The sequence below is a fragment of the Hyperolius riggenbachi genome, chromosome 1, assembly GCF_040937935.1.
Source record: "Hyperolius riggenbachi isolate aHypRig1 chromosome 1, aHypRig1.pri, whole genome shotgun sequence".
Classification (NCBI taxonomy): domain Eukaryota; kingdom Metazoa; phylum Chordata; class Amphibia; order Anura; family Hyperoliidae; genus Hyperolius; species Hyperolius riggenbachi.
Genome location: NC_090646.1, coordinates 500,070,688 through 500,092,458, shown reverse-complemented (window position 1 = coordinate 500,092,458; position 21,771 = coordinate 500,070,688). Strand labels below are relative to the sequence as shown.

Below are 21,771 nucleotides of genomic sequence, written 5' to 3'. Positions count from 1 at the left end.
ATCATCTCTCTCTTTCCCATCTCTCTCTCTCTCCCCCCCCCTCCCCTTCCCTTCCCTCCTCTCATATAAATAAGCAGCAAATTTTGGCGCTGGGGAATTCTGGCCATCTGAGGTGTCCGATAAATATAGTGGGAGCTGGGGCCTCCTGTTATACAAGCTGCGACTAGTTGCAACTACAGTTTGTATAGCAAGCAGCCCCACTGCCTCCTAATTTTATCTGGCACCTCAGACGCCCAAGTTTCCTGTTATACCCGCCATTCCTGGCTATTAACATGGCTGCCTATGGTCGCACCCAAAGTTTCCAGGTGTTTTGGAGTTACACTACTATGCTGCCACAGTTGAGCTGCTATACACCGCTGGCTTTATTGTTGCCGAACTCTGGGCTTTGGGGTCTGGTTAGTGTTAGGAATAAATGAAAGAGGGCAATTGTAAAGAAGTTGGTGGTGAGTGGTTAGTGTTAGACGTAGATAGCAGAGGGTTTGTGTTAGGGCTGGTGCCAGAGCCGGGACAAGGTCCTCCAGCACCCAAGGCTGAGACACCAAAGCGCGCCCCTCCATCCCTGCCACCCGAGCCGTCACACACTGATTGCTATTAGACCAAGAGGCGCCACTGGGCCCACAACCTCCCCAATACCTTAATATCTAGTTATCTGGCTTGCAGTCACTGCCATGTATCCCCTTTTCTTATTTCTTTCTGCTTCAAACACAATTAGGAATGACAGCTGAATGAATTCGGCGCCCCCTCCTACACTGCGCCCTGAGGCTGGAGCCACTCCAGCCTATGCCTCGGCCCGGCCCTGGCTGGTGCACTCCTAAAAGCGCTGGCGTAATCGCAAACGCTAAGCGTTTTTTAGAAGTGATTTTTTTAAGTGATTGCAGGCATGTGCCTGGCGATTTCCTAGGTATGCGTATCGATTTTTGGAGTGTTTTGGTGTAGCATTTTTTTTTTTTTATCATTTGTACAGTAGAGCTGACAATGTATAGCTTTTGTAAAAAAAAAATGCTTGGAAAATGTAGCATCAAGTGATTTTCCACTTTCCTTTACTTAACATTGAGGCTGAATCGCCTCAGAAATGCTGCAGGACCCGTTTGGGGAAAAAAAATCACATCCCATTCACATATATTAGCCAAGCACTTTTCAAAGCGCTAGCTTTTTAAAAAGCGCTCAGAAGAGCTCTAGGTCTGCACCAGCCCTAAGAGTTGGGATACACCGAATAGTAGTATATCAGTAAAATATTTTAGGGGGCCCACAGAGCACAGGGAGGGAGGAGTTGGGGACATGGTGATACAGGAATCAGGGGCACAAAAGGTGACACGGGGGAGCTGGGGGAACAAGAGATGACAGGGGAGAAGCTGGGGGACAAGAGATGACATGGGGGAGCTGGGGGGGGACAAGAGGACAGGGGAGAAGCTTGGGGACAAGAAATTACATGGGGGAGCTGGAGGACAAGAAATGACACTGGGGAGCTGGGGGGACAAGAGATGACACGGGAGCTGGGGGGACAAGAGATGACACAGGAGGGAGCTGGGTGGACAAGAGATGACACGGGGGAGCTGGGTGGACAAGAGACGACACAGGAAGGAGGTGGGTGGACAAGAGATGACATGGGGGAGCTAAGGGGACAAGAGATGACATGGGGGAGCTGGGGGGACAAGGGATGACAGGAGGGAGCTGGGGGGGGACTAGAGATAAAACAGGAAGGAGCTGGGGTGGTCAAAAGATGACATGGGGGAGCTGGGAGACAAGAGATGACGAGGAAGCTGGGGGGGGGGGGGAAGCTGTGGGAACAAGATATGCTGGGGAGGGCAAGAGATGACACAGGGAAGAGCTGGGGAACAAGGTCACACATAGGAAGCTGAGGGCACAAAAGTTGACATAGAGGGGGCTGAGGGGACAAGAAATGACATGTGGGGGAAGCTGGGGGACAAGAGATGACATAGGGAGGGAAGCCGGGGGCACAAGTGGTGATGGGGAAGCCGGGGGCACAAAAGTTAACAGGAAGGGAAGCCGGGGGCACAAGAAGGAACATGGGGGAAAGCTGGGGGCACAAGACAAGACGTGACAGGGTGGAAGCTGGGGGCACAAAAGGTTGCATGGGGAAGCCGGGGGTCACAAGAGGTGACACGGGGGAAGCTAGGGACACAAGAGATGACACGGGAAACACAATGGAGGGACGATGTGATACAGTAGGGGACAAGAGTTGGTGACACAGGGGAACAGAGTAGATGAAGTGACACCGAGGGAGGCAACAGGTAACATGGGGCAAAAGAGGCATAGCGACTCATGTGTTTACACAAAGGGGGACAAGTGGTTACACAGGGGGAACAGAGGTGACACAGAGGGGAATAAAAGAGGCACAGGGGGAACAGAGGGGGGCAAGAGGTTACACAAGGGGAACAGAGTGACACAGAGGGGGACAAGAGGTGACACAGAGGGGGACAAAGAAGGCACAGGGGGACATGAGGTGACACAGAGGGGTACAAAATAGGTGCAGGAACAGAGGAGACACGGGGAACAGAGGTGACACAGGACAGGGGTAACAAAATAGATCAGAGATTAGTGGTCCATATTGAAATGATAGCGTCATGCCTTGTGGCTCCGCCAACATCATGTCATAGCCACGTTAATGTTTTTGCCAAAGCGTGCCACTCCCTTCAGGGGGGGGCGCAGGTTGTGGGCCGCTTGGGCTACAAAAAACGTTGCTGCACCCCTGGAATGGCGTATGGGGGAATCACCACAGTCCAGAAGGGTAAGGATAATGGTGCAGTGCAGGGCTGCAGCTAGTAAGCAAGTCTTGATAAAGAGTATTGATTTTAATTTATGAGTAATAAATGGAGTGAGCAAGGGATCCGTGTTATGTTGTAATGGCAGGATTGGTTTATTAACAACTTCTAAATAGCTGCATTTTTTGCTTTTGTTCAGTAAGCTGTATAATGCATACATCATGTATACATATTTCTGGGCCTCAGGGAAGGTTGCTACAGACTGTATTGGTAAATATATGCAATGTGTGACCACACCCACTTTTGATATAGCCACACCCACTTTTATTTAGGTCACACCCACTTTTAGCTGCATGTCAGGGGCCCACAGTTGGAATTTTGCACAGGGGCCCACAGCTGTCAGTGTCCGCCACTGCCAGAACAGTCAGTATTACTGCCAGGCAACTGATAATGTTTAAAAGGAAATAAGCCTCCACATCTCTCACCTCAGGATCCCTTTAACCATTTCATGCCATGCCTTGAAGGGTTAAAATGCAGGGTTGTGCATGCATGTGCTCGTGCATGCCCATGTGGTTAAACTGAACTATAAATGTTGTCCTATTTGCACTAATACTGTAGTGCATAAATAGGACGTTTATATATGTCCATTTTGCAGGAAGTGGTTAACCTTGATTTACATTGGCAGTTAAAGAGAACCCGAGGTGTGTTTAAAGAATGTTATCTGCATACAGAGGCTGGATCTGCCTATACAGCCCAGCCTCTGTTGCTATCCCAAACCCCACTAAGGTCCCCCTGCACTCTGCAATCCCTCATAAATCACAGCCGTGTGTTTACATCTGTAGTGTCAGTCTCAGCTGCTCCCCCGCCTCCTGCATAGCTCCGGTCCCTGCCCCCGTCCCTTCCCTCCAATCAGCAGGGAGGGAAGGGATGCAGGCGGGGACCGGAGTTCTGCAGGAGGCGGAGAGAGCAGCAGACTGACACTATAGAGATAAACACAGCCAGCTCTGACAAGCTGTTTGTCAGCAGCGTGGCTGTGATTTATGAGGGATTGCAGAGTGCAGGGGGACATTAGGGGGGTTTGGGATAGCAACAGAGGCTGGGCTGTATAGGCAGATCCATCCTCTGTATGCAGATAATATTCTTCAAACCCACCTCGGGTTCTCTTTAAAGCGACACTGAAGAGAAAAATATTCTCATATTTTTATTTTCAGTTATATAGTTGTTTTTTTGTTTTTTTATAACATTGCATCATTCTCTAATATTTGCAGTTTACACACTACTTGGCATTCTAAATCGATTTTACAGAGCAGGCAAGTGAACATTTGAACCATTCTCTGCAGAGAAAAAGAAAATACAGTGTCTGATAGATGAGATAACAAGCTTCAGAAGGCAGAGCTTTCTGCGGCTTTAAAAGTCGTGGAGCTCAATGGCTCTTTTGCATAGATAACTGGAGTTTCTTAACTATTCCTGTACTGGAAACCATATTAGACTTATGTCTCTGCCCCTAATGTTTCATTTCTTAGCTGTACTACACATATAAATCAGTATATCATAATTTTTTTTTTGCTTCAGTGTCTTTAAAAGGGGTGTTCAGTGAGCATTCCTTCCTTGGTAAAAATAATTAATTTAGATGAATGGCTCATTCCCCACTTGAACATTTGGCAGTGCTGGCTGTTACAGAGGAATGTTAAAGGGAACCTTAACTGAACGGGGGGGGGGGGGGGGGGGGGAAAGAGTTTCACTTACCTGGGGCTATTACTAGCCCCCTGCAGCAGTCCTGTGCCCTCGGAGCAGCTCTGGAATCCTCCGGTCCCCCGCTGTCACTTAGTTTCTTTTTTGACGACTCACCAGTCGGCCGGCAGCCATGCATATTATTGGACGCATTCTCTACTGCAATTAGCGCTGTTTCGGACCGCAACGCGTCCAAAAATATGCATTGCCGCATTCCGCACGCGTAGATATGTGTCAACGCGTATTTTTGTACGCGTTGCAGTGCGCAACAGCGCTAATTGCAGTAGGGAATGCATCCAATAATACGCATGGCGGCCGGCCGACTAGTGAGTCGTCAAAAACGAATCTAAGTGACAGCGGGGGACCGGAGGATTCCAGAGCGGATCCGAGGGCACAGGACTGCTGCAGGGGGCTGGTAATAGCCCCAGGTAATTGAAACTCTTTACCCCCCCCCCCCCCGTTCAGTTAAGGTTCCCTTTAAGATCACATGTAAAGGGCACCAGAAGGGGAAAAAATATAAAATTGAATACTTACTCCGGTATTAGAAAGCCGCCGCCTCCTCCCCACTGATCTAGTGCTGGGACCCTCCTAACATATTTGACAAGGGCTTGTTGAATATGTTCTTGCATTTGCACTTCCATCTGTTTGAGTGGCCACGCTGCACAGGCGCAAGTATGGCACGTGCCTACACTGTAGCATTGAGCTGCTAGTGCACAGCATTTCCTCCATAAACGAGTGGTTCCATGCTACTTCCCAGGCCCTTGTGCTGCGCTGGTACACAGGATGGTAGCGCGGTCACAAACTAGAAGAGGGTCCCAACCAGGATTTTTGTATCTGCCTTTCTTTCTTCCTACCTTACTTAGGGCTCATTCCACTACAGTGACGCAATTCCGGTGCGGAAAACGTGTGAACGAATCTGCATGTGGTTGCGGAAATGTTCACGTTTGTATGCGTTTTTTACGCGAAAACTCTTGCAGTTTGCGCTATGCGATTTTAACCATGTCAATGCGGGTAAGCATTAACATGGGGTTTTAAGCGAAAACACCTAGAAAATCGCAAGACTTAACCGCTTGCGATTTTCCTATTAATTACATTAGCGGTGCATTGCGTGCGTGTGTGCGGCAAGCGAATTCTGATGGGTCTGCTGTGCAGATTTTTTTCTGCACAACAAACCGCACAGAATTCCGGACAAGTGGAAACGGGCCCATTTACTATAATGGCTTATGCAAATCTGCATGCAGATTCGCTGTAGTGGAAACGGGCCCTTAGGGCCCTTTTCCACTAGCGCGTTTGCGCTAGCGTAATCGCAAAATCGCAAACCGCTAGCGATTTTACAATCGCTAGGGTTTGCTAAATAACATAGGAATCGCGATAGGGTATTTCCAGTAGCGCGATTTGTTTTTGCCTGAAGCGCGATATTTGTCGCGATTTTGCTATGCAGTGCATAGCATAGCAAAATCGCGGCCGCAAACGTCGGGAAATCGGCGGTAATTTTTTAGCTTTGCGATTCAGCAATCGCTAGCGTTCAGCGTGAACGCTAGCGACTGCTACTGGAAAAGGGCCCTTACTCAGTTGCAGTTGTCATTGAGTGGGAAGAGTGAATTGTAACATATTTTAAAAATGTTATGATTATCTGAAAGAGGAATGGGAAATAATGGTGTGTACACATATGAAAGATATCAGACCAATTTTACCCCCTTCCATGTAGTATGAGAGCATACTCTACACAGTATATTCTATTGAGCTGTACTTATCAGATATGCTGTACACATTCAAAAGATCAGTATCTGCAAAAGATCTGCTACTGCAAAAGAATCGTTCCTGCAAAATGCATTCATAGTCTATGATATCTGCAGATCCTCATACACACCTTGTTTAACAGACATTCATCTGCAGATCTGAAGATCCATCCTGGTGATTTTGATTTTTATCTGATGTGGAGTTTAGCTCAGTAGAATAGACTGTGTAATGTATGCTCATATACTACATGGAAGGGGGTAAAATTGGTCTGATATCTTTCATTAATCATTCAAGTGTGTATGTATCATTACACTCATTCAAAGATACCTGTTCTGGTCAGGGCAGTGAAGTGCAAATTTGGTATCTGGAGTTGTGGTTTTATAAACTGAGGAGTTGGATGATTTTTGTTACAAGTCCACAGCCGGGGTAAGTAGACTAAAGGTGGCCACACACCATTCAATTATTTTCAATATCTTTTTCATTCAAGAATTGCAATCCATTTTTCTGACTGATTGTAACATTTCAAAAATCTGACCAATGTACCACACACATTCAATTTTTCCTCGGTTATGATAAACATGATTGAAATTGTTAATCTACCCTACACCATTTGATTTTCATATAAATTGATCAGAAAAATCCAACACTCCCGATCTTCTTTTATTGAATAGAAATGGGAAATTTGATCAGATTTCTGATATGAATGAAAGTTTCGATTTTTCTGTACAACCGATAGTTTTTATCAAATTGGTTTAAAATTGGATCTTTTAGTTGTATGGTGTGTGTGTGGCCACCTTAAGGAGTCGGGGTTGAGGAGTTGGAGCAGTTTTTGGTACCTGGAGTCAGTGGTTTCATAAATGAGGAGTTGCTTTTTGTACCGACTCCACAGCCCTGGTTCTGGTGACAGCTGTCAGTGTGACCATCCCTTGCCGCTAGATTAGATTTCCTATTGTCTCTGGGACAAGAAGGTAGGTGTAATCGTCTTTACAAAGGTGCTTTCAGCTGTAAAACTTGAGCAGGCACTTTTTCTGTTTTTGGTAGAGTTTTTATCCCTTTTACCTGCGGTTTGTCTAGTAATGTATCAGTCTGTATGCAGGTAAACCAAAATCTCTGAATTACTGTATGAATCTCATGGCAGTTTCATCATTTATATAGTCACAACTTTTATTTCTGCACATAGGAAATGGCCACTAGCCGTCACCTATCTTACTGGAACCCTCGTCTTTGGCGCACAATGTTCCTTCAGCTGCAGGAGCAGCAACAAGCAGGTTTATACTGTGATGTTACTCTACAGGGAGATGGTAAGGCTATACACTAAGCATGACTGTTTAGAGTCAGGTTGAATTGTAGCTATAACTTCAGCTTCTATGGCCTCGATTCATAAAGCATTCCTTCATGCAGAAATGCTGAAAACAGCTCACTTTACCGACCACATAGCAAAATCTGTATTCATAAAGGCTTTTTCCGCATGAAAAGCCGACATTCGCGAGCAGAGTGATAAATCACCGCCTTGCGCGGTGATTATCTTAACAAAAGTAACACGTCAATTCATAAAGATTAGAGGAAGCGGTATGCAGACGGGGATTACCGCTACCTCTGATGTGGCGAGAAGCATGCGGAATACATTGCAGTGAATGGGACATACCTCCCAAGCAGCAGCAGAGAGAACACCGCATGGAGGGACTCCGCCTGCTTCTCGTGTTTCCGCATGTCTCCCGACAGCCTAACGCTAGCCTACAGCGGAATATCTCCGCACTCCTATCACAACTAGAAACATTTTTATGAATGACCACCCAGAAGGCTGAAATACCGGCAGCGGTGTTTCCCCGCACGGATTTACCTTACCGACAGCACTTTTATGAATCGAGGCCATATGTAAGTCTTCTATCCAATGTTAATCAATTTGGTTGTATCTGAACTGATCCCTTGTGTTGAATGGAGTAGTGGTAAAACTAGTAAGCATACCTACTATATGACTGTTACCCAAACAGTCCTCAGTCTGGTATCACCAGGGCTGTGGAGTTGGTACAAAAATCCTCCGACTCCTCAGGTTAGGATTCCACCGACTCTTCGTCAATCTTGTTGATTGAAAATATGTAACATAAAATGCATCTCTTAACTGCCAACGTTTATAAATTTTAAAAGACAACTGAACTGAGAGGGATATGGAGGCTGCCATATTTATTCCCTTTTAAACGATGACAGTTACCTGGCTATCCAGCGGATCTTCCGTGCGCATTTGGAAGTGCGTATGACGTGGCAACATGCAAGAACGGCAGAATGGTATAGACATTTTATTCACATCAAATGCGCTGCACAGCAGTACGATGCGCTATGATGCGCTTGCGTACTGCTGCATGCATTCGGCCCGCAATCGCAGAGCTGACCCATTCACTGTCAATGGATGGGATCAGCAGTGCAGCGGGTAGCAGCGCAGATGACGTGCGATCGTACGTGTTGCATTCTGATCGCACGGCCATCTACGCTGCATAGATGTGAACGAGGCCTAAAACTAGTCCTTGGTAAGAGTACTTGTAGAAGGTACAGACCGGAACAAAGAACATCTATCAGGCCCTAGGCAATGTAACTGTGGGTGAATGTAAGAGTGATGTGCAGGTACTCTGCAGGGGAATGAGGGGATTCTTCCTCCATTACACATTCTTCATGTACAATCTGAACCAGGTTTATGGGTGACAGACAGCACCTCTGTGTTCAATGTGCACAACATTCTCAGTGGATTCCCTATAGCTTTGTGGTGAGTGCATATGTAGAGTATTGTAGTATTGTGTAACTTAAAGTAAACCTGAGACAGATGAAATTAAAGTTTTATACATACCTGGGGCTTCCTCCAGCCCCCTTCAGGCTAATCAGTCCCTCGCTGTCCTCCTCCGCCACCTGGATCTTCTGCTATGGGTCCAGGCACTTGAGCCAGTTGAGCGTAGTGCGCATGCACACACTCCGCCGCTGGGAGCGTACTACACCTGCGCAGCACTATTGCGCAGATGCAGAGTGCTCCTGGCTGTGGAAGCGGCATGCAGACGGACTGCGCTGACTGGCTGAATTACCTGGACTCATAGCAGAAGATCCAGGTGGCGGAGGAGGACAGCGAGCGACTGATTAGCCTGAAGGGGGCTGGAGGAAGCCCCAGGTATGCATAAAAGTTTTCTTTTCATCCGTCTCTGGTACCCTTTGAATTCGTAGTCACCAAGCCAAATTTTAACATATCAAATTATTTGATTTCATGAGCAAAAGGAATGCATACATTTGCATAATCCAGCATCAACACAGAATTATTTACATCTCATTGACCATCTCTATTAGTGACATGGCTACACATCAGGCTTTATACTTACAGCATAGATGTTATTTAGTATATATAAGATTCCTGTGTACACATCATATATACAGTCACAATCAGATATGTATATCTGACTTTAAAAATACGGGGACTGCTTTATTGAAGCAGCACAATTAACTAATTTTGATTGGTTTATTTCATTTTTGTGGGCTAAGCACAGCTATTACTGTATGTATAAATTATTTATGATGCCTATTATCTGAGAAATAGAACATTTTATCATATTTTCTATTTTAATTACAGTGGAAATTCATTAGGAGTCGGTGCATTTTTTTTCCCGACTGCTACTCCGGGTACCCACAATCACTCAGACTCCGACTCCACAGCCCTGGGTATCGCCAGCAGTCTTTGCAGTATTTTCCAGATTGCCCATTAAGCTCATGGTGAACCAGAACTCCTAGGAGTGTGTAAAGGGCTACAAAGAACTAAAAAGCCCTCTAACTAAAATGCTATGCAAAGCAGTATTTACACAAGGTGTGAGTTTCACCTGTGGTAATTGTCCCAGGGTTTGTGGAATTGGAATTGCATTCAAATTTAATGTAAAGCTTGAACTTGGACCAATAAAAATTGACAGGAACTTATTCTGATTGGTCCAATTTCAAGTTGGTCCAATTTCAAGCTGCATATAATTTGAAGGTAAGGAGAAATTATTTGCATCTTATTGATCATCATACTATGCAGTCATTGCCCCCACCCCGTTTACCCACTAGGAGGATGCATAACGGACATGCTGGCCAAAACCGCCCTTCTGTAGATTTGAATAGATATGATGCGAACTGGCAAAAGTGGGCGTTTTGAAAATATCTTTTTAATAACACATTGTGTAAAAATAGATCTATGTCCTGGTACATACCTCCCAGAAGGACAACCCCCTATTGAGCACCTAGACATGTTCCTCCAGCTTCACATTAGTCAAGTTAATGATATTTTTTGAATCCTCAATTTCAGTACACTTGCAGATTTTTAATTCCTGTTCTGTTTGCCGCTCTGATACGGTTGTACCTGTTTTTTTTTTTTTTCAGGATTGGCTGTGGGTCTGTACCCCTCTTCTGTTTCATTTTCTGCTGGTTCTGTTCCCTCCAATTCTGATTTTGGTCCCTTTTCCTAATATGTACAGTAAGCACAAGAGATTTGTGAGACCCATCCACATGTATCCCCTTATCCTCGCATTCCCCCACCATGCCATGTTGCAGACTGAACTTCAGATTGATGCAAAGTTTGTAAAATGTGGAAATGGGTGGCGGCCTCCATGGGAAGCACAGGAGCGTGTTGATAACCGATGTAAATGCACAAAGAGTTGTGTTTTTGCACAGTATCATTCTGACTCGATTTCCGGCTGGCTTGGTTGATTGCATGACTGTGACAGCATTCGATATTCTGATAATTGATGATCCCACAGCCGGTCTCCCCTCATTTTATGCCCCCTTGAGCCCACCGTGGTCGTGAAATCGTATCTGCCGTGCTTCTCCTGTAGCTCCTCCTCTCCATCGCCGAGGGTGCCTGTACCCTGTGACCCCGTCCCATGTACTGACGCCATGTGTATTGAGACCGGGTCATGGAGTATAGGTGAAGGGAAGACACCACAGGAGGTGTGTGTAAAGGGAGGGAGGGGCATAGGTGGGCTGCTTCCATGCTCATTACATGGGAATGTTCAGGCAGGTGGCAGTCCAGCAGGTGGGTGCAACAGTGCTAGGGCGATTTCATGCTGAAATCTATTGGAAATCTGTCTGTGTGTGAAGTGTATGGACACCTTTAGTTTGGTACTGGTTGTTCGCTGGTCTTTTCACACTAGTTCAGTTTTTGGTTTGGTAATTGAAAGCGATACTGTATGAATTCAGATTATCAGCGTCATCTTAGTGTTTTGAACCTTTTATTCCATGGCAGTACAAATACAGTAGTTATAGAGGAAAGTTCTACTTTTCTTATAGAAATGATGTATGGCTTTCAAGATAAGATTAAAGATCCTTTTAAATCTATCTCCTTGCCACTTTTATGACAGCCAGAATCTCCCTCTGTTATTGTTCAAACATTGATATAACATCTAGAATTCAGGCAGTTCCTGACCCATCTGAATCTTCTGAAGGTGAGGTGGAGAAGGAGGAGGATGTTTCTAACACCCAGGAGGAACCGCCTTAGGGGGCCTCCAAGGAAAAAACTGTGATGCTTTGCTGGAGACATAGTGGAGTAACTTCAGGTTATTATAGTTATGCTAGACATTAAAAGAAATGTATCTGGTCTATGCTGTGTTCAAGACATATGCTAATCAGCAGCCTTTGCAAAATGATTATTTCCTGATCCATAGTATTATGAAACATCTTATTGCTTTTGAATAGAAGGAATCCAATAAAAATGTTTTTCTTGAGTTATGCAAGTGTAGATTTACTTGACTGATGTGCAGCTGGGAAGTGAACTGCCCTATGTCGGGTTTAACCATTTAACCCCCCTGGCGGTATGAAAAATTCCGCCAGGGGGCAGCGCAGCAGTTTTTTTTATTTTTTTTTAAAAATCATGTAGCGAGCCCAGGGCTCGCTACATGATAGCCGCTGCTAAGCGGCATCCCCCCAGCCCCGCCGATCGCCTCTGGCGATAGGCGATCAGGAAATCCCGTTCAAAGAACGGGATTTCCTGGAGGGCTTCCCCCGTCGCCATGGCGACGGGGCGGGATGACGTCACCGACGTCAGCGACGTTGGGGCGTCATTGGGAGTCCCGAAGAACCCCTCGGCGCTGCCTGGCACTGATTGGCCAGGCAGCGCGCGGGGTCTGGGGGGGGGGGGCCGCGCGCCGCATCAGATAGCGGCGATCGGGCGGGGGCCGGCGGCAATCAGAGTGCTGGCGCAGCTAGCAAAGTGCTAGCTGCGTCCAGCAAAAAAAAAACTATGAAAATCGGCCCAGCAGGGCCTGAGCGGCACCCTCCGGCGGCTTACCCCGTGTCCAGCTAGGGGTTACCGCTAAGGAGGTTAAAGAGGAACTCCAGTGAAAATAATGTAATAAAAAAATGTACTTCATTTTTACAATAATTATGTATAAATGATTGTCAGTGTTTGCCCATTGTAAAATCTTTTAAATCCCTGATTTACATTCTGACATTTATTACATGGTGATATTTTTACTGCTGGCAAGTGATGTAGCTGCTGCATGCTTTCTTGACAGTTGGAAACTGCTGTGAACAGCTATTTCCCACAATACAACAAGGTTCACAGACAGGAAACTGCCAGGAGTACCACGGTACTCACCACAATATCAGTCATACAGTGCCCCATGATGGTCTGTTTGTGAAAAGTAATAGATTTCTCATGTAAAAGGGGGTATCAGCTACTGATTGGGATAAAGTTCAATTTTTGGTCGGAGTTTCTCTTTTTAAGAGTTTTGCTAAGAATGCCTTATACCATACATGTCAAACTCCAGCCTGCAGAGCCATCAAATTTGGTCAGCCAGTGGTTTGCCCGCTTTGCAATGTTTTGCCCACTATAGACCACCACGAATTCAATATTGGAGGTGAAGCCCTAGATAAGCAGGGAAGCCATATGGGAGAGGGAGGGGAAAAGCAGGAGACACCAGTGAACTGCACAGGTGAGACACAGTGGAACTGTTTAGGGGTGGGAGGGGAACCACTAAACACTAGGGAACTGTATAGGAAAGAGATGGAACCACTAGACATTGGGAAACTGTATAGGGTAGGGAGGGCCACTAGACACCAGGGAATTGTGTTTTGTATACCTGGGGTGAAAATAAACTAATGAAAAACAATTGTATCTATCCTCCTCCTAAAAATGACTTTTTAAGATATTCCTCAGTTTTATATGTAAATCTACTTTTTACGTTTTTAATGTGTTTGTTTTTTTTCATTGGTTTTCTCTGACACATTCATTGAAGTATGCCAGAGCTAATATCTATGAACTATTGAACCTTTTTATCTCTTTCCTGCTCTCAGAAGCCATTTTATTGCTAGGAAAGTGTTTTATAGTTGTAAGTTCTTATCAGTGAGGGTCCCATTGTAGTCTGACTCAGACAGGAACTGCCACTTGCATACCTGATGTTTCTCCCATCGTCCTCCAGGACGGCTGCTGCTGAGACATTGCATGTCTCCGTCACACTGGAAACACCTGAAATTAATTAAAATGTTAACTCGGTGTGAGCCCATAAAGGGACTCCTCCCTCCCCACCTTGTCAGTTTTTTGCTGTTTCCCATTCATACGGGACGCCTGACTAGACAGCAGTTTGTTGTTTTATGTGATGCGGGATTTGGCCTGGGGCACCCGTGTCGTAGATAGGTAGGATTGCCTGATGGTGGTTGGGGTCGATAACGGGACGTTTCGCCCCTGTCAGGAGTCGGAGGGGTAGTTCATACCTGGTCTCCTGTTCTCTGGTGCAGAGAACCGCCATTGCCGCCTGTGTGGGCGTTCGGGGAGCGTGCAGCTGGAGGCGGATTTGGCCGGAGCTCCGTCTCTGGCGGAGACTAGAGCGGGTGACGTCACTTCCGCTTCCGGCAACTGGTGGAGGGCAGGGGGCGGCGTCCAAAACCAGGAAGTGCGGCTATACAAGCCGCGCTTCAGCGCACGAGGAACGCCGCCCACGCTGCAACATGGAGCAGACGCAGTCCTCCAATACAGCAGCAGAGGATACCCCGGCGGCCATTCCGAAGCAGACAGGCGCAAGTCCGCGGGTAGGTGATGGAAGCTTTTTGCTTTCCTTTGACTCCCCATGTTGTTGATGGTGATATTAAGAGGCTGTATTCTGTTTGTGTTTACCTTTGCAGAAAGCCACAACGAAACAGAAAATTAGATGCAGAGTCTGTAATGCTAGGTTACAAGAAGGGGCTGCCAAAAATATTTGTAGAGACTGTCACTTAAAATCTAAACAATCTTCAGACCCTAGTGGAGAAAGTTCTCAGGCCACAAGGGCTTTGTTAGAGCTTATGCAGACAGTAAAGGATGAGATCTCTAACACCTTTACTGCTTTCAGGTCTACCCTGTCTGTGAATCAGGATCAGGGGCAGACCCTTCCACAGAATGCACAATCCTCAGCAGCATCCTCAAGTTTGGGGCCACAGGGGGGTTCTCTGGCAGCTCAATTTTCACCTATCCATGAACCGTCTGGTCAGCAATCATTGATTTCTCAGACATTGCCTCCAGTTCAGTTGCAGGTATCGGCTGAGAATTCTGAGGAAGAGGGTGAAGCGTTAGATTCAGATAGATCAGAAATATCAAAAGTTCCTAAATCTACACGTTATTTGTTTTCTGCAGAGGATACAGAGGAAATATTGAAAGCAATATATGACTCTGAACAAATTAAGTCGGATCTGCCGATGGCATCGGTAAGAGACGATATTTACAAGGGTCTTGTTGTACAGACTATGAAGGTCTTTCCCATTCATGACTCGATAAAGGAACTCATTAGGTCCCAGTGGAAGGATCCTGAGAAACGGTTTTTTGTTCCTAGATCTTTCAAAAGGAGGTTCCCCTTTAAGGAGGAAGAGGAATCTCCTTGGACTAAGTGTCCGAAATTAGACGCATCGTTGGCGCAATATTCTAAGAATTCGGATTTATCGTTCGAGGATGCGGGATCATTGAAGGATCCCATGGACAGAAAGGCGGAAGCTTTGCTTAAACGCGCTTGGGACGCGGTGTCTTTCTCGTTCAAACCTGCAATCGCATCCATCTGTTTGGCCAGAAATTTGGTTAGATGGATTGATGGATTACAGGGTCACTTGATTGCGGGTACTCCACACGAAAAGATTCTTGAATCGTTACCGGTTATTTCAAAATCAGTTGCATTCCTTGCTGATGCGGCCTCTGAGAGTGTGAGAGCTTCGGCGAAGGCGGCGGCTCTTGTAAATTCCTCCAGGCGTGCAGTCTGGTTAAATGCTTGGGAGGGAGATTCGACTTCTAAGCATAACCTTTGTTCTATGCAGTTCCAAGGCGAGTTATTATTTGGGAAGGACCTTGATTCCGTGTTGGAAAGGTCTTCAGATAAAGGAAAGAAATTTCCAGACAAAAGAAAGAAAAGCCCTAAGAAACCTTTTATAAATAAGAAAAACCCGACCAGAGGAGAGTCATCCTCAAGGGGAAGTTTTCAGTCCAAAAGGTGGACTTATAATGGGGGCAGAGGTAGGGGATCATTTCTTTTCAATAGACCCCAAATGCCCCCCACGAAACAGTCAAAGTGACTATCAATCGGTAGGGGGGAGACTAAGTTATTTTCTTCCGGCCTGGAAAGAAATAACCAAAAGTCCTTATGTTCTGAATCTGGTTCAGTTTGGATACAGGATCGAATTCAGTTCATTTCCTCCTCCCAGCAGATTGGTAACGGGAGTCCCGAGGGACTCTCGAAAGGCGCAGGCCCTAAGGGATTCGATAATTTCATTATTGGGAAAGAAGGTTATCGAGAGAGTTCCACTTCAGGAGCAGTTCCGGGGCTTTTATTCAAGGGTTTTTCTAGTTCTAAAACCATCAGGAAAGTTCAGAATGATTTTGAATCTAAAATCCCTGAACCCTTACATTGTGGAGAAGAAGTTCCGGATGGAAAGCATCACCTCTGTAAGAAACTTGATGATTCCAGGTGCGTTTCTCGCGACGTTGGACTTGGAGGATGCTTATCTGCATGTTCCAGTTCACCCGTCATGTCAGAAATTTCTCAGATTTGCGGTCCAGTTCGGAGAATCAATTTGTCATTACCAGTACCGTGCCCTTCCGTTCGGCATTACGTCCGCCCCGAGAATTTTTACAAAGATTATAGCAGAGGTGATAGCTTTCTTACATCTCCACAATGTAAGGGTTCTGCCATACCTGGACGACTTCCTGTTTCTGGCAGAAACCAAGGAAGTCTTAAAAAGGCAGCTAGATTTTTCAGTAGAATGGTTTACAAAACTGGGATGGATCATAAGCAAGGAAAAGTCCCAGATGAACCCAGCTCAGAGACTTCTCTTTTTGGGCCTATTATGGGACACAACAAGTCAAATGGTGTACCTGCCAGAAGACAAAGTAGACAGGTTGATACACAAGGTACAGATGTTCAGGACAGAGAAAACGGCATCATTGAGAAATGTAATGTCCTTATTAGGACAGATGTCCTCAACCTTTCCAGCGGTGGAATGGGCGCAGGCTCATTCGAGGGACACACAGACCTGGTTCCTATCAATTTGGAACAGGAATCAAAGATCACTCGACAGGGTGGTGCTTTGTCCAGACCAGATCCTAGAATCCCTTCAGTGGTGGACCTGTCACAATCATTTATCACTAGGGAGGCGTTGGTTTCAGACATCCCCAGCAAAGGTCTATACAGATGCCAGTTTGACGGGATGGGGAGCACATTACTTGACTTATCAAGTACAGGGTCTGTGGAGTCAAGAGATGGTAGACAGCTCATCCAACTTCAGAGAGTTGATGGCAGTGAGACTGGCGCTTCTACAGCTTCAGGATCAGATTTTAGGAAAAGAGGTCCTGGTATACTCGGACAACATTGTCACGGTATCCTACCTAAGAAAACAGGGGGGTACCAGAGTGGAGAGTTTGCGAGAGCTAGCATTGGAAATAATGTCATGGGCAGAGTTGAATCTAATATCCCTGAAGGCGGTACATATTCAGGGGACCAAGAACAGATGGGCAGATTCACTCAGCAGGGGGATGACGATGGAAGCAGAGTGGCAGCTCAATCAGCAGGTTTTTCTGCAGATTGTACAGGAATGGGGGTGGCCAGTAATAGACTTATTTGCGACCCCGCAAAATACAAAAGTGAAAGACTTCTGTTCCCTACATCCCACAGTGCCGCAGAATCGACTAGACGCTCTAATGATAGATTGGCCGAGGGGGCTTCTTTATGCCTTTCCTCCATTCAAACTAATTCCCAGAGTACTGAGGAAAATAGAGGTGTCAGATTGCAGCGTAATATTTATAGGTCCGTGGTGGCCCCGGAGGACATGGTTCCCATATCTCCAGAGGCTAGTCTGCAGGGGTCCATGGCATCTGGGCAACAGAACAGATCTGTTGATTCAGGAAGGTCGTCTTCATCCAAATCCTCAGTTGCTGAACCTCACGGCTTGGATACTGAAGAAAGCATCCTAGAAAAGTGGGGGTTTTCAAATAGGGTAGTTTCCACTCTTGTTAGATGTAGGAAACTTTCAACACGAAAAAAGTATGAGAAAGTTTGGAAAACCTTTCTTCTCTGGAAAGATAAAAATAAAGTCAGATCTAATGACCTAAAATTTATTTTGGAATTTTTGCAGAGTGGAGTGGAATTAGGGTTAGCAGTCAGTTCCCTTAGAGTTCAAGTTTCTGCTCTGTCGGTTTTTCTTAATACAAAATTGTCAAAGAATATTTTTATCAAAAACTTCCTTACTTCGGTGGCTAGGACTCAGCCAGTTCCAGAAAAACTGATCCCGCCTTGGGATTTATCATTGGTCCTCGATTTTCTAACTTCAGAAAAATTTGAACCTTTGTCGGATATACCTTTGAAACTGTTATAATTAAAGGTTGCCTTTTTAGTGGCGATCACGTCAGCTAGAAGAGTTAGTGACATCCAGGCCTTGTCTATCAAGGATCCATACATGGTGATACATCCAGATAAAATAGTTTTCAGGCCAGACCCTGCCTATTTACCTAAGGTAGCCTCAGCTTTTCATAGATCACAAGAGGTGATTCTGCCTTCCTTTTCTTCAAATCCAGCCAACGATACTGAGAGGAAGTGGAGTACTCTAGATGTTAGGAGAGCAGTCCTAATTTATCTTCAAAGGACAGCGGATTGGAGAAGGTCAAGCCATTTACTAGTTTCTTACACAGGGGCAAATAAGGGCTTACAGGCATCTAAGGGTACTATTTCTAGATGGGTGAAGGAAGTGATTACATTGGCATACAAATCTTCAAATACCACGACTCCTTCCAAAATAACTGCACACTCTACAAGATCTTTGGCAGCCTCGTGGGCAGAAAGGTCAGGTGCAAGCCTAGAACAAATTTGTAGGGCAGCAACCTGGTCTTCACACACGACGTTCATCAAGCATTATCGTGTGGAGCTACTCTCAAGCTAGGACCAGAGTTTCGGACGAAAGGTTCTACAGGCCATTATCCCTCCCTAAGGTATGACTTCTCGCTGGTCTCAGCAGCAGCCGTCCTGGAGGACGATGGGAGAAAGTCCCAGCTGCTTACCGGTAGCCGTGTTTCGGCGAGTCCTCCAGGACGGCTGCCTGAGTTCCCAACCCTATTGGTATGTATGTGTGTATATATGTAACATATGGATATGGAGAGATGTATTAATGGGTACTCGGATATAACTGACAAGGTGGGGAGGGAGGAGTCCCTTTATGGGCTCACACCGAGTTAACATTTTAATTAATTTCAGGTGTTTCCAGTGTGACGGAGACATGCAACGTCTCAGCAGCAGCCGTCCTGGAGGACTCGCCGAAACACGGCTACCGGTAAGCAGCTGGGACTTTAACACTTTCAGGCAGAGAAAGAAAAAAAGGAAAACAGCATAGTTATTTGTGTGCTAGGCACTGTACATACCCATGTCTATCTCATCATGCCACACGTCCCCTCAAGTATCCTTTACATACTATTCCCCCTCAGAGTTTCCGTAATTCGGGGTCTTGCAACCACTGGAGCCCCGAATTACCCTTATGCGGCCCCCACAGCATTACATTGCTGCTATGGGGCGCATAGTTCAGCGCTTTGTAGAGCAATTTTCCACTTTCCTATACTTTGGGGCACAATCGCCAAAATGCTGCAGGACCCACGTTTGCATTTGTTAAAAAAATCACATCGCTCAAGTGTGATCAGTCCCATACAAACACATTAGCCAAGCGCTTTTTTGAAGCACTAACAATTTTAAAAGCGCTCAGAAGTGCTTTTGGTGCACCAGCCCTAAGGAAGGAAATGACATAACTATTTGCTTCAGCCAGAGACAGTAAACATAGAAAATTCACTGAGATCAAAATGTGGACAGTATAATACATAGGTTATAGGTGCAGGAAGCGCAGGATGTTCTCAAATCGTGACCTGGACATGGCAGCAGAGAACATGGGCATGTGATGTATTTGGTGCGTAGACTAATAAGACAGCAATACATTCTTTTTGACTAGACCCATGTTTAGGAGAAGGCTCAAAAAAATGTTACGTTTGGAAACTTGGAGTGGTTTCCACCGAAAAGGCTGGGCATGGTAGCTTACTGGATTGGCATTTGCGTATTGTCTAATGGTTGGCCACAATTAAGTCGTAAAGACCAGCAGTGATCAGAAAAAAAAAATCCGGCACTGCGGTGGAGCGGGTGAGGTTTTGGCCGGGTGATCAGAAGCCCACAGGGGGCAGATTAGGGGCTGATCTGATGGATAGGAGTGCTAGGGGGTGACAGGAGGTGATTGATGGGTGTCTCAGGGGGTGATTAGAGGGGTGAATAGATGCAATCAATGCACTGGGCAGGTGATCGGAAGGGGGCCTGAGGGGGATCTGAAGGTTTGGCTGAGTGATCAGCAGCCCACACGGGGCAAATTAGGGCCTGATCTGATGGGTAGGTGTGCTAGGGGGTGACAGGAGGTGATTGATGGGTGTCTCAGGGGGTGATTAGAGGGGGGAATAGATGCAAGCAATGCACTGGGGGGTCTGAGGGCGATCTGAGGGTGATCTGAGGGTGTAGGCAGGTAATTGGGTGCCCGCAAGGGGCAGATTAGGGTCTGATCTGATGGGTAGCAGTGACAGGGGGTGATTGATAGTTGATCAGTGGGTGATTAGAAGGGAGAACAGATGTAAATAATGCACTGGGGAGGTGATCAGGGGGGTCTGAGGGCGATCTGAGGGTGTGGGCGGGTGATTAGGTGCCCGCAAGGGGCAGATGAGGGTCTGATCTTATGGGTATGATGGGTAGCAGTGACGGGGTGATTGATGGATGATCAGTGGGTGATTAGAGGGGAGAACAGATGTAAATAATACACTGGGGAGGTGATCAGGGGGGTCTGAGGGTCTGATGGGTAGCAGTGACAGGGGGTGATTGATGGGTGATCAGTGGATTATTAGAGGGGAGAACAGATGTAAATAATGCACTGGGGGGGGTCTGAGGGCAATCTGAGCGTGTGGGCGGGTGTTTGGGTGCCCGCAAGGGGCAGAATAGGGTCTGAGCTGATGGGTAGCAGTGACAGGGGGTGACGGGGGTGATTGATAGGTGATCAGGGTGTGATTGGAGGGGAGAATAGATGCAAGCAATGCACTGGCGAGGTGATCAGAGGGGTTCTGAGGGCGATCTGAGGGTGTGGGTGGGTAATTGGGTGCCCGCAAGGGGCAGATTAGGGTCTGATCTGATTGGGTAGCAGTGACAGGGGGTGATTGATGGGTGATCAGAGGGTGATTAAAGGGGAGAACAGATGTAAACAATGCACTTGGGAGGTGATCTGAGGACGGGTCTGCGGGTGATCAGGTGACCGCAAGGGGCAGGTTAGGGTCTGATCTGATGGGTGGCAGTGACAGGGGGTGATTGACAGGTGATCAGTGGGTGATTACAAGGGAGGATAGATGTATACAGTACACGGGGGGGGGGGGGGTCTGGGGAGGATCTGAGGGTGTGTGTGGGTGGGGGGGAATCAGGAGCCCCCAGCGGGCAGTTTAGGACCTAATCTAAAATATAGCGTTGACAGATAGTGACAGGGAATGATTGATGGGTGATTGGGTGCAAACAGTGGTCTGAGGGGGTGATCGGGGGGTAGTCTGAGGGGTGCTGTGGGCTATCAGGGGGCAGGGGGGGCATGATCAGTGTTTGTGTGTGCTTACTAGGGGGGCTGCCTCCTGCCCTGGTGGTCCCTCGATCACTGGGACCACTAGGGCAGGAGGCAGCCTGTATAATACGCTTTGTATAATTACAAAGCGTATTATACGCTTACTATGCGGCAGATCGGGGGTAAACAACCCGCCGGCGCTATGGGTTGACGTCGCGGGTGGGCGGAGCCTAATGCTGGCGGATGCGTGCGCGCAATCCCCGGCAATTCAGACCCCCGGGAGCCACCGCCGATCGGCGTTACGCGGCCCCTGGGGGTGCCACTTTGGCGATGCCCATAGGTAGTGGGCGGTCGGCAAGTGGTTAAGGAAGCCCCATGTAAGTATGGAACCTGAGATGCCTCTTATGTCTGGTATACTTTAAGCATGTGATTGCAACTTCATGTAACTAGGATCTGTACTTTTTATTACAATTTGAGGCAGGGATAGTTGCAGTCAGCTGAGGGTAACCTGGAGGATTTTTTTTGT

The 21,771-nt window shown here is 46.7% G+C and overlaps 1 protein-coding gene across 2 annotated transcripts in view; it reads left to right on the top strand.

Moving 5' to 3' along the window:
- Positions 1-21,771, top strand: part of BTBD18 (BTB domain containing 18) — a 44,987-nt gene that overhangs the window by 3,740 nt on the left and 19,476 nt on the right. For both annotated transcript variants that reach the window (XM_068271593.1, XM_068271592.1), the window contains exon 2: positions 7,375-7,495. In XM_068271593.1, coding sequence (XP_068127694.1) covers positions 7,378-7,495 — 118 coding nt within the window. In that variant the 5' untranslated portion in view covers positions 7,375-7,377. The remainder of the gene's footprint in view (positions 1-7,374; positions 7,496-21,771) is intronic.